Source organism: Stegodyphus dumicola, chromosome 10 (assembly GCF_044657685.1).
Source record: "Stegodyphus dumicola isolate Sdum_Otavi_A_Nest chromosome 10, ASM4465768v1".
Lineage (NCBI taxonomy): Eukaryota > Metazoa > Arthropoda > Arachnida > Araneae > Eresidae > Stegodyphus > Stegodyphus dumicola.
Window position 1 is genome coordinate 170506353 of NC_140777.1, and position 13748 is coordinate 170520100.

Genomic DNA, 13748 nt, shown 5'->3' on the forward strand with positions numbered 1-13748 from the left:
AATTAATAAAACTTTCCATTATTCCAAAAGCAATATTCAACCTAAACTATGTTTCCAATTTCAATATAAAAATAGAAAAATATTCCATAAAAAATGCCTGGTACAATGCTTCAAATGCCAAGAATATGGCCACACGCAGAAGGGATGGTCTAAATGTCCCTAAAATCATAGAAGCAACACATTCACATTAAAATCAGAAGGAAAACAGTTTTAGAATTTCGTTCAGAAAATCACGTAAATTCATATGCAGACTATAAAGTTCACCAAGAGAGTTTCAGATTTTTTAAGAAATTAAGATATAAATCAGAACCTCCTGAAAAGGATTTCTCTGTCCTAACTCCAAATTATGAGCAAGCAAAATTCGACATTCACAAACAAGAAATTATAGAGATAGATTAAAGAAAAACGTGTCACCAACAAAAAAATTAGGCCATATCTTATCTATCTTTAAAGATTCCAAAGATTTCAATCTTATGAATGAAATTATTGTAATCGCAAAGGAAATAAAACAAGTTAAGCTAATTACAGGAAAGATGATTGCAGTTTTCAAAGCAGTAGAAATTATGATAAAGTTTTCTGAAGAAGACAGGTGACCACTGCGAAGCAAGTGAAATCTTAGTCGAGCGGGATTAGCCAGGTCTTGCAAATTTCAACGTCGTAGATTTTAGCCAGTTCAACTCACAGTTTTTTCTTTCTAATTACATGTTTAGGGTTTTTTTTTCTTTCGCCTCACGACAATGATATTGCTCTTTCAAAGGAGTTTTTTTCAGGACTTACATTTTTCTGATCGCTCAAGGGATTATGGGATTATGTGAGATACACTAATAAAGGCCTTATCAGGTCGAAGACCTCTAATAAAATGATAATCTTCTCATCTTCTCGAACCGGAAGTAGAGATGCCGAGGAAAAGTAACCGGAAGTAGAACCGGAAGTAGAGATGCCGAGGAAGGATAAAAGTAGAGATGCCGAGAGCAGAGCAAGTGGATGACGGAAAGGAGTGGCGAACCGCAGTTTACTATTTCAATCCTGTGCCGAAGAGGAACGAGTGTCTGAAGGAAGCAAGGCTAGAATTTCCAATGAGCCCCTCCCCTAGGGGTTGACTTGGAGAACTCTGCGAAGCTACTGGCTACCTACGCAGTACCTTCGCATCTGTACCTAGGCAGTATTGGCCACAGAGGTATACAAATCATGAACCTAGTGGTTCTTCAAAGGCTTCGAAAAAATCACTTGCTTTGCTGGTCGGCGCGGTGGTCTGGCAAGTCCTAGAGCTCAAGACTCTAGTAGCCCGGGGTGGCGTCCCGGGTACTCCCTGGGGGGTGACGCCCCGGGTATGCTGGGTAATGCCCTTGTGTGATGGCAGCTCGTGTGACTGGCAGGTAGCAAATCATAGACAACGATCAGTGTCGAAAAAGCAATGCGTCCCTCTCTTCAAGGTGCGAGGGCAGGGGGTTGAATCCTGCGTCGGGTTCGGCGGGGCAGGAGAACTCTTAATGTCATTTAGTTGACGGAAAGAGGGATGTCCAGAGTTTGTTTGTTTCCAGTAAAGAATACTGTTCTTTCGATCTTTAAGGCATTGTTGATACGAGTATAACATTTTTCAAAGTTACGGCTCTCTTAATTAATGACAAGGTGCCATTTTGAATTTGAATTTGTTATGTTAGTTTACAATTTTTGTAAGTTAAATCCGGCATAAAAAATAACAGTTTAGTCATTTGAATATTCTGTTTTGTTTAACATATCATCTGGTTAAATGGAAACATATTGGAGTAGATAGCACCATATTCTCAAATATAATTTCAAAAATGAAAAATAGATATAGCAAACATATATGCCGACATGTAGTAGGGAGAAGCATTAATGAATTGCTAGCAATTTAATGACAAGCTGATAATAATATGTTGTTTTAAGCCTGAAGAATGAACACTAGATTATAAAATATGACGCTTCGATACTTACACTCATTTGGTCCTCATAACGTCTTGTGTGATCTGCTATATAGTGAACAGACTCCATGGCCCTTTGCAGATCAGGGCAGAAGTGAAGACGGCGTAGTGGCTCCACCAACTGTGGGCCAACGACGTCCTCTTCCTTTGGACCATGGATACGACAACCGCTGTAATGGGGCAGTTCGTCATAACTCGGGCATCGGCCCCCTACATAATCCTGAGGCTGAAGCTCGGTCCCATTACAGGTGCGAACCATCACCTGAAAATATAGAAGAAACATTTAAACTGTACAAATAGTCTTTCGTACTATAAGAATTTCGCACCATTATGCTCAAAATAATTATGACTGTCTTGAATCATTCATTATGACTGTCTTGAATCATTCAATATGACTGTCTTCTATTATGTAATTCAATTTAAATCATCTTCTCAGACTTATACTAATTTTTGAAAAGCAGATATTAGAAATATGAAAAAGGTTCTTCAAATTCTGTTATTACAGTTTAATAACGATTAATATATTGTTAGATAAAGATGCACAACGACGTATGAACTTGCTAGGGGAAAAGCCCAAAGTAGATAGCAAATGTGTTATAAATTTGATTTATAGCCGTTTGGATATTTTATATTTTCTGATTATCAAAATAGTTCTCAGGCCAATGACATAATACAAGAGAGATTATAACGCCCCGAGTACATTATAAGAAAATTGTAAGTGAATTAATTTTTGCTTTGCGTTAAAAGTAAAAAACATAAATCGGTGTGGGATAGTGTTGCTTGAAGTTTTTCGGTTCTAGTAGGCTATGATAAAAAATAAACTATAAAAATAAATCAAATTTCGAAACTGATGAAGAGCAACTAATTTTTTGAAGAATGCGACACTTCAGATTAAATCAATTTCACAGAAAATGAAAATGGTTTTTATTTGTTTGCTCATGTTTTGTCAGTAAAAGACAAATTTTTTTATAGATGATTTTTTTATAGATCTTTTTTTTTATACTTTTGGAGTTAGAAATTCTTACGGATTATAACATTTATTTTTGAACTCATAGTCTCTAATTTAAAAACTTTATGAATTTAGGTTTCGAATTCAGAAGCCAAATTTTTAATAAGATTTTAAAACTTTTCATTCTTTGCATAATGCTGAATGTGAGCGTGCATGCTTTGAACATTCTTTTCAGAGGATGTACCTTTGTTTTAGTATGACTGTTTTTTATATATCGAATTAATGAAACATTTTTACTTATTTATTATTATTTGTTTTGCATCTTATTTTACTTCAGTTGGTATACACTTCTTGTGCCTTTTGCGCTATTTTTAATTTGGGTTCAGTAATTATATACATTGCATAATTATATTATTATTTTATAGATTGTTTAATTCCATATAAATAACCATTGGAGTTTCGCAAATTTCACAAGCAACAACAGATGCTGTCTATTAAAATTTAGCAGCCCACGGAACAAAATTTTGGTATCGATGTATATTGAATTTGGCGAGATATTTTGGCGATATGTTTCGATATTTCTCCAAATCGGACGACATTTTGGAAAGTTTCAGAATTGAAGTTTCATGAGCTCGGAAGCAATTTGAAATATTTTTATGGAAAACTGCTATATTCTTTTTCTTCTAAGTCAGGCTTATAGGATAAAGTAAAAAATAATCGGAGAAGTCCGTGAGGCCAACAGTTATTAGACTTTATTATCTATAATTTCCATGTTTTAATTTTATCTCCCTGAGAAAATCTGAATTTTCACTGCGTCTTTTGAATTTCGAAGTTATGAATTTTCGACTGTAGATAATTTTATAGATATTCGTTTCAACATAAAAGAGCTGTCATTTTTAAGAAAGACTCTAGCAGTATCTCATTGTAGTTCCAGCTATATTCGTGAGTTTTCTTCAAATGTAATATTGTTACCGCTTGAAGTTAGAATGAAATTTCGTAGCATGCTTATGAGGAGATATATATATGGAAACGATAAACAGCGTAACTTCCTAAATTTTTTTATAAGAGTAGCAGTTTTTCTGTTTTAAAATTTATTCTCAAATTAACTTCGGAAATATGCAACAATTTTCATAAACTCATTAGTTTTAATTTTTTACTTTTTCCTAAAAGCACATTTCGCTAACTTTTTTGTCCTATTTATTTTGCTCTCTTAAAATGTTGTCAGATACCAACGATTCATAGCGACGCATTCTAAAACTGAAATGCATTTTCTTCTTTTACATGCCTATGATTAGCATATTTTACAAAGTCTGAACACTGGTACTTGGAGAATTTATTGCGTGGGAACAGAGGATTTCGATTATTTGTGCGTGTGGCAGGGATAAGAACTTATCTAGAGCGTTTAAAATGTTTTCTTTATGTAACATGCACGCAATATTACGTGCCATTCAAATCTTCTAAACTATTTCGTAGATGCGGAGAATGAGAACCTTTTGCTTATCTCATTTAAAAATGCAGTGACTACACAAGACACGTGCAGACAGAAATACTTTATGTGTTGATAATTAAGAATTAGTAGCAGGTGGGATTAATCCAAATTTTATGAATTCAGTTACTCAAAGTTAACGCCGCTTAGACAGTATACCTATCCGTAGATTTACACGGTACTCGTTTCACACGGTTTCGGTTTTACACTGTTTACAAATTAACGGATTTAAAAAACTTGATAAAAATGTATATTCGACTGAATATACGCAAATACATATATTTGGAAATCAGTTTTGAATTTCATTCCTTCGGTAACACTGCTGGGAACAACAAAGATGGGGATTCCCCGTGTTGTAAAAAAGGAATCCCCGTAGTATATATATGTATTTCACAACAAAAAGCTATCATGTTAACTAGTGCAGTTTAAGTATTTTAGCAGCAAAGTTTACATCATTTTTATCTACGTATCTGAATGTTTACTAGTAAGTTTTCAACATTTATATTTTTTGTGGCATTTTTATAATTTAATTAAATTTTCTAAGGTTTTATAATACCAAAAGATCTGGGGGAAAAACCCAAATAAAAAAAGTTATTTCTTTAGAAACGAAAATTAAAATATTAAATCTTCTACATAATAGAGAAAGAGTAACAGTTTTGCTAAATTTTACTCTATGAAGGAAGCCACAATAAGGACAATTAGAAAAAATGAAAAGTCTATTAGAAAACGTGTAGCAGCTGGAACTAACAGCAGTAAGAGCCCAATTTCATATGTAAGAGATGATGCAATAGAAAATATGGATAAGGCATTAGTGATATAGATAAGAGACCAAAATCAAAAACGAATACCAATTTATACTAATGCTATTACAAATAAGGCTTTAAAGATTTAAAAAGTACTTCAGAATCAGTTACTGTCGACTTTCAGATAAAAAAAATAGTATCTTTTTCCTGTGATGTCAGTGATTAAGCTTATAATAATTTTTTGAATGATTTTATATTTTCCTAACGTAAAATAAATTAAATATGTACTTCTATTACCTACATATATTTGTTATTTAATGAAAGAAGTATAAATTTATTTATTTTAAGATGTTTTACTTTTATTTTATGTAAACAAATAACTAAATTATGCACGTTTAAGTGTGTTTTTCGTTTTACACGGTTTTACATAGCAAAATCTAAGATGTCGATTTGCACGATTTTGTGCGGAACCTATTTCCGTGTAAATCGAGGGATAGGGTGTAGTTGCTAAACGTCACGTTTGTATTTCAAGGAAAGGAATTTTGCGAAAATTTTATGTAAGAATTTGAAAATTCCGAAAATTTCAGTTTTTCATAGTTAAGCTTTTTGCAATCATGTAAAGAGTTGATTAAATTTTGGGTAAACCTAGACAGCTGAAAGTGGTACATCACTTGAAGCTCATAATAGTTTTTAATGGACATCTGTTTTAAAATATAATCCAAACATTTCAAACTTTAGTATTTAAGACTTTTATACCAGTGGAACAACATGTTACTAGATTTTGGCTGAAATTGATAAAAAGGAAGTGAAACTTTCATTGCAACTGTGAACAGATTTTTATGAAAAAATACATTATGATATAATCAACTCTGATATTTAAAGAATCTATCGTATACTAAGCATATACAATCATCGCTGAGAATAACATAACATAATAGATTATTACATACTGTTACGAATATTTTGTATATTTAAATAATTTTAGTGAAATTATACATAATTTCACTAAAAAATTCACTAAACAGTTCTACATAATGCAATATAATCCAACATTTCGTAACACATTTTTATTTATTAATTTAGAAATCAAAGAACAAAAATCAGCGTTATATTTGCAAATTTTCACAGGACTAGTTTATATGGTTTTACTTAACCATCATCCTCAGCTGCCAAAGCTCAAATGAAGGAGATAAGATATAGTGATTAGATAAGATAAGAATGGCAGGACAGGAGTTAAGCATTTTTATTTATTAGAACAACAAATTAAATTTTGTTTACAAACGATCAACCGGAAGTGATGCTTTAAATCTCGTGATGTGTTGGCCCCATCAGATTTTTTATTCTGGCACCAGGATTAGTAAAACTTGTTTCTGGTTCATTAAGAGTTAAAAAATTCACGATGCACTCCCAGCTGCACAGAACACTGTCTCGATAACGAATGACATTTGCAAGGTTTTTGCTACTTCTAAACCTTATGTGAAAGCAAGCATTCATTCTTGAACTGCAAGTAACTAATCTTCATCGAATTCGCTCAGCGCGAGTGAATAAAATTCTCACTAAACAGATTCCCCCCTTTTCGATAGCATGCTGAAAGAAGATGGAGGCTTCGGCCTTACTCTTTCTGCTACGATTCTTCGCGTTAAGTACGTAGTGATGGTTTAGTGAAAGCCTTCAAGCATGCAATTTTTCCTGGTAGAGTCAAGAAAACAGTAAAGTCAAAAACACCATAGAATGGTCTTTGATTAGCTTCATTTTGAAGCAAGTACCAGCATTCATCAATGAAAGATGCGTTTACGTTAAGAATTCGACCTGCCATTCTATGCGTTCACGATGTATTGTAGTCTAAAAATAAATTAGGCCTAAATTCGAGTTTGATTCAAGAACGGACAAGCACCAGTGATTTTTACGTGTTCAATAATTCGTCGATAGTTTATTTATGAGGATTATTCCGGATAGCAACGTGTTTCACGATAGTCAGGGAGTAGCCTGTCTATGATAGAACTGTCAAGGTCTGTAGAAATGACAGTGTAATCTCTTGTGTCTCTTTGGAAATATTTTACATAATCAGGATAATTAATTCAGTAGCTGCTAAAAAAGACAATAAAGGAATTATATAGAAAAGTTCTGATGTTTCTTTTCTGCACTACACAATCAAGGAGTACGTATAATTGTTAATTCTGAAATTAAGTGCCCAACCAGCATTTACTTGCTGGTTGGGCACTTATGGTAATTTTCATAAATTAATTAATTTTGGATATTTCCTTTCTTTAGGGTACACTATATAACATTTTATTGTAACACCATATTATTTTTTTCAAGAGATGGTAAGATCAGCGGGATAAGACAGCTGAAGCATAGTTTGTTCCGTGTTCAAATCTTGGTGAAGAAGTTGCATGGGCTTCATTGCTTTCATAGTGTGTAAACAGAATATGAATCAGTGTGCCCTAGAAAGGTCTTTCATGATTGTATCCCTCTCCTTAGGTAGGTAGTCTTAATGTGTTTTGCTATGATATAAAAAATCCAAATCTACAGGTGATAAAATGAATTCGCTTCAAGGTAATTAAAACTTTAGGTATGTTTGTTTTGGGATTAGTAATATTTAGGAAAAAGTTGTTTCTGTTTTGCTCTAAAAATGTTATATAAATGTTAAACTAAACAATATTCCCGACATTAAAAATATCACCAATATGTGGTAGAGAAGTATGACGATGCGAAAGATTCAGTTTTAACCCCAGCTGAAAACATCCTCAAATTCAAGAATAAAATACAATTCCATTATGCAAATTCTTTTTTACGAAACTGACATTTTTACACTTTATTAAATTTTCAGCTAATCCATAAAGTGGACTGAGATGAAAGCAGATAAAGCACATCCTTGATTTGGACTTTAAGAACTTTTCTGAAGAGCAGTTTTCCCCCCCAAAACGTGCTCGAGTATAACCACCCTTCAATCTTCATTTATCTTTCAAAAAGTTTCGGACATTCTTCCAAATATTTTAAGAAGATAAATTTTATTTCTTAAAAATCTTTAAACCGTTTATCAAACATTCTCGATCTTATACAGCATCTTTTGTCAACGCTTGTTCTTCTTAATTAGAATTAAATATTTAAGTATATTTATTAATGCATTACTCCTTTTATTTTACCCAAAAATTGAAGAGCATTTCTTTTCATGGAATAAACATTTTTACCAGAAAGAAATAAAACATGACCTTTTCATTCCAAATAAAAACGATGATATATTTTGCTTCTCTAATCTGCGAAACTAACAGAAAAATCCTACCCATACGCCAATGTAAATATTAAGTTTTTAAGAACTGACAGTGTATCTTTCAGAGAGCGTAAAGTAATCGATATTTTATTAGAATAAAAAACAGAAAAGAAAAAAGAAGATTAAATCCAGTCTTATGGAAAGAAGTAAACATTAAAAAATTTACCTTAGGGCTGTCGTCAGGATAGGCAGGCCGCCTCATAAGAAGCAGCCTGGGTAGAAGGTGCAGGAAAACTCTCTTTACCCAAGGAGCCATTTTGTGCGTCGAAGGTGTCCTATTTAGAAACATAAAAGTGAATTTTTCTTTAAAATAATATTTTAACACGTAAGCTGAAAATATTTAAAATTTACAGCATTCTCCAAAAGAATAATATTTAAAATTAATTGTTAAACAATTTTAACAATGAAGACTCAACTCAGCTATGCTTATAAACGTTCGTAAATAGAACACAAATTACTACATAACCTTTTAAATATAATACTATTTAAAAATGCATTTGTTTACACTTAGAAATATATAAATGTAAAAAGCAAGCAGTAATTTTTTTTTAATAATTCAAAGAAGTGCTTCTATTATTTCAAGGTTCCTTTACTGTATTTGTTCGATATTGAAACAACTGTGTCTCTAAATTATGAGCCAAAGAAAAAATGAAAACAAACAGAGAATAGACATTATTTAATTTATATACAGGATATAATAGAATTCATGGTCGGATAATTTTAAGGGATGATAAAATATCACAAAATTAACAATTTTCGTTATACAATGTGCGGTGAAATGTGAACACGGAAACACACTAAGTACAAGCATAGAGAACAAAATGTCGTTTTGATTTCCGATATCTACAAGAAATAATATTTAATATTTACAAGAATTGTTCAAATGAATTATCACCAGCTGCAATACATGTTTCAGGTATTACTGCAGAAGCGACGCTAATTCTGGTGGTAGGGTAAACGAAATTCATCATGTGGTACATTTATTGGAGTTGCTAGTTGTTCACTTGAAAAATTCGTGTGAATATCCGTTATTCAAACAACTTTACGTTTTCCCCGTTCTTCATATTTACTGTATTTCTGTGCTTACATTTCACACTCCACCACACATTGCATTATAAAAATTGTTATATTCCCCATGTTCTAAGTTCTCCTTTAAAGTTGTGACCATCAATTCTATTACATCTTGTTTATAATTTATGGAAGGAAAAAAACAACAGAAGAATGCACAACTCTGCATGCAGTCACTGTAATTAATGCATTCAGACTTAAGGCAAAATTAAGTGTTGTAATTAAGTAATAAGTGTTGTTATGATAAATATTTTCTAGAAACAAGAATTCTTGAAATATTCAACTGGGATCTCTCACAGACCTAAGCCCAGACCTTCCAGTTTCATTTGAATGTGCTTACTAGTATATCGCAAGAATACATAGGAGTCAATCTTCAACAGGTGATTACACTAGGTTTGGTACTATCATTAAGAAGTGGTAATTTACAAGGACAGTAGACAAATAATGTTAGACTCCTTCCGATGCTCGAATTCAATGATGTGAAATGGGAGAAATGAATACACAAAGCGAATAGGGAATAATTGCTTTTGCGCAGGCTATGAGTCAGTGACGTCACGAAAGAGTAAACCTTTGTAGTATAGTAATCTTGATAATCAGTATACAGTTCCGCTCTATGGTCAGCTCGTCGATAGGATATAACGGATCGCACCACAAGGCATTTAACGCTATTCCTCTAATTTTATTTCATAATTTTACTTCGATTTGTGTTAGCCTAAATCAGCGATGTCGTGCATTAGTCAGAAGCATGTGTGCACTGCTATGGAATAGTCAGAAGAAATATTATTTCGCTATTATTTAATTACATATCATATGAGTATCTGTAGATAAAAGAAGACAGATGGCCGTGAAATCTCTCTTCAATGACATATAGCGCACTATTACCTTGTTTCGCAAGCATTTACACCCTTATAACTGCACAGGTCCTTCACTATCGGTGGCCTTTAATTATACTGACGGAAAGTGTAACCCCAACAATAAGAAAAAAAAAAACTGTTTAAAGGAATGACACATAGGAAAAACATTTGGCTAGGCAACATATTTATTTAATTATTGTTTCAAGCTCACTGGTTAAAGTATGGGCAAGAAGAGCCATGTGAAATGTGAAATGGTTGTACATTAATAACCACTCTAGTCACCACGATGCTGAAAGCAAGTATGTAAGCGCGCGTACACGTGCCGTGTGTCATTTTGTGGGATGGAGTTTTGTATCTATTGCACTTGATCTGTCATATCAGCAACAGCTCGTGCTGGTTATGGGTGATGCTGTATTAGTCGGCCAATCTTGTCTCATACATGCTCGGTGCGAGAGAGAAATAGGAGATTTCGCAGGCCAAGGCAACATGTCGATACTTTATAGACTACGTTAAGTGATTTTCCAAAATACGTTTTGAATTATAATTCAACGTAACCAATAACATTTTTTGCCATTATCTTAAAATAGATGCTTTTCTAAGCATACCTGCAAAAACTAGAGCTTTTTATTGGGGGGGGGAAATGAAAAATTGAAAGATATTTGTGACTTCATATATTGGCGAGTTTTGAAATTTGGCATATTTGTTATGAGCGATAATAACGTCAAATGTAGTTTATGCATTTTGTTAAAATTATTTGAAAGAATGAACAATGTACCTTTTTTCTACTCGTGCACAATGAAAAAAGGGAAAGGAAAATAGGTTATGGTAAATTAATTTCGCCAAATGAGTTATTCTTTGGGCAAACTGAAAAAAGTACGCCAAGATAAATTTTTGAATTTAGCGGTAAGTTTCGCACTAAATATTACAAAATTTAATATTTTGTCATAATTTTAGTCGTAGAATAGAAATATGAAAAACAATCGGTATGTCTTTTCAGAAAAAGTCCAATTTTGTGTCGAAATATCTATGTTAGAATAATACTGTATGTAAATCTAATACTAAGTCGCGCTTTCGAGACGTGACTAATGGAAGTTAAACTTTATCAATCGGCCCAATAGAAGAGATATAGAACTATTTTTTTTTTCGTGCAGAATTAACCATGTACCATGTTTCTGAAAATACAGTCAATACCACAGTTCGATTACTCTGAATGAATCACCGAACGGTTGTCAAGAAAACATCTTGCTGATGCGTTATATAGAAAAGCTCGCGATTTTTGAGTATTTCTGGATAAATTAAAAAATAATAATCCATTTTCCCTGAGTGATGTACTTATAACACATTTTAATTGGTAAGTAATCAAATTTCGATTAGGATTTATAATAATTAAGATAAAAATGCCGTAATAAATAATTCTAGATAATCAAGGATAGATAGGATGGGAGAGAAATTCTTAAAGCAAAAAACGAATTAATTCATTTGTAATCAATCAGACCAAAAAGCGATTAAATAACAAATGTCTGACGATTGCCAAAATTGAAGTTAAATTACATGAGTTTCTATCGGAATTCGATTAATAAAATGTCATAGGAAATAGCTGAAGACGGGAAATTTTGGAATAAAAAATTTTCATTTCAGTCATTTGGGAAATAAAAAAAGAAAATTATTTTCTTAATTATTTTACTTAAGTGCTAACAAATATAGAATACACGAATTAAGAGTTAATTCTCTGTTTCTTAAAGTTGATTATAATCAAAATGTTTTATTTCTGTTTTAGCGGTTGTTTAAAGTATTAGTTTTTCATAATATTCTCAGCTATTCCTATTCTAAAATAAAGATACGTTTAATTATAAAACAATTGAAACATTATTTTAATTGCAAAAAGTACTCTTTAAGAATTCAAAGATAATGCAATTACTCTGACAAACGAATGAATCTATTCATTAAATAAATTTGTTATATTACATACGAGTAAAATTTAGTGGATAAGAATAACAATTGATTAATTATTATTTTAATTGAATTTAATTAGTTTAGAACACGAAATGTTGCAAGAAATTGTAATTAACACATTTTATTCTTAAATTATGTATTTTACATTATTATTCCTCATTATTATATAAACATTTAAAATTTTATCTAAAGAACTTTTTTTTTGTTGCCAGCATTATAACTCAATAATATTTTGAGAAAGAAATGCTAATATTGTTTTTTGAAGCTGGTGAATGGAAATCTTTTTTTGTCACAGCTCTTCCAGAGTTCTGGAATAAATGAATAGCACAATATTTCATTTATGACTCCCAGTTTTCATTCTTCACTTAGTTATGCTAAAAAGTATTTTATATAATATTTTTTTAGCACTAAACGACCCTATATAAAATAAGACTGAACAGTCTTGCAAATATTTTTAAGATTTGCAAAGAGAAAAATGTAGAATGTCAATTATGTCCTCACCGGTACCTCACCGATTTTCTAACTGCTGTCTAGATTGCTAATGTCTTACGTCACGAGGCCAGAATTCAACAATTTATTCCAATCTCCTTCACCTTAACGATTGACTAGGGGAAATTACGAGACCCATTCAACCAAATCTAAGGAATGACAAGTTATCATTCCCAGCATTTTAATTCGGGCGCCACCGTAGAGACCCTTTTAGACTAATCAAAAATAGAGATTGTGATAGATTAATCGTGCTGTTAGATCTTCTAGGTATCAGCTCGATGTGCTTGTCACTTCAAGCTTCAAGCCTTTAAGCGATTTTTAGTCAAACATCCGGCACTTCTGAGCAAAATGAAACACGTAATGGAAAAACTAGAAGCGCTGGGCCAGGATTTCTGTGGGTCAGAATAGAGCCCAAATAATACAAATGTGCACCAGACTAACATCCTCCGTTCAAAAGTATCTTAATACCTAACTTTTAGTAATCTAAATTTTTAAAAACAAATTGTTCAGATTACGAAAAATGCTCTTTAAAGATTTTTGGTAGATCAGTATATCATCCGTACTGCCTTGTCTTCCACTGTATAGCTGCATACTGTGTATTACATGTTGTTAACAATGCTTATGTATAGCTCATATTCTACTCCGAACAATGTGTAGATAACTAGGCATTTGTACAGTGTAAAATGTGTTTTATAAATTAGCTAGCTGTATTCTCATGTCATCCGTTGTATCACCGCATACTGTGTTTAGTGCAATGTCAACAATGTATACCTATAATGTGCTGGCAAATTAGTATAATGTATAGTCAACTAAGTATATGTATTGCTACGGCTTTTGTATTTAGTTAGCTGTTTTTTAGAAGAATTGTAATTAAAATTGTTTTATATCCTCGTGCAATGCAGTCCGAGACTTATTTTAAGAGAAAGCTACGCCGGAAAAGTCAAAGTATAGATGCACGCGCATTTAACATTTAATAAATATATATTTCATAA

At 32.3% G+C, this 13748-nt stretch overlaps 1 protein-coding gene across 2 annotated transcripts in view; it reads right to left on the minus strand.

The window, feature by feature from the left end:
* LOC118191464 (acetylcholine receptor subunit alpha-like) overlaps window positions 1-13748 on the minus strand; it is a 319754-nt gene that overhangs the window by 23347 nt on the left and 282659 nt on the right. For both annotated transcript variants that reach the window (XM_085825870.1, XM_085825869.1), the window contains exons 7-8: window positions 8559-8667; window positions 1957-2205 (exon numbers count right to left, since the gene is read on the minus strand). In XM_085825870.1, coding sequence (XP_085681996.1) covers window positions 1957-2205; window positions 8559-8667 — 358 coding nt within the window. The remainder of the gene's footprint in view (window positions 1-1956; window positions 2206-8558; window positions 8668-13748) is intronic.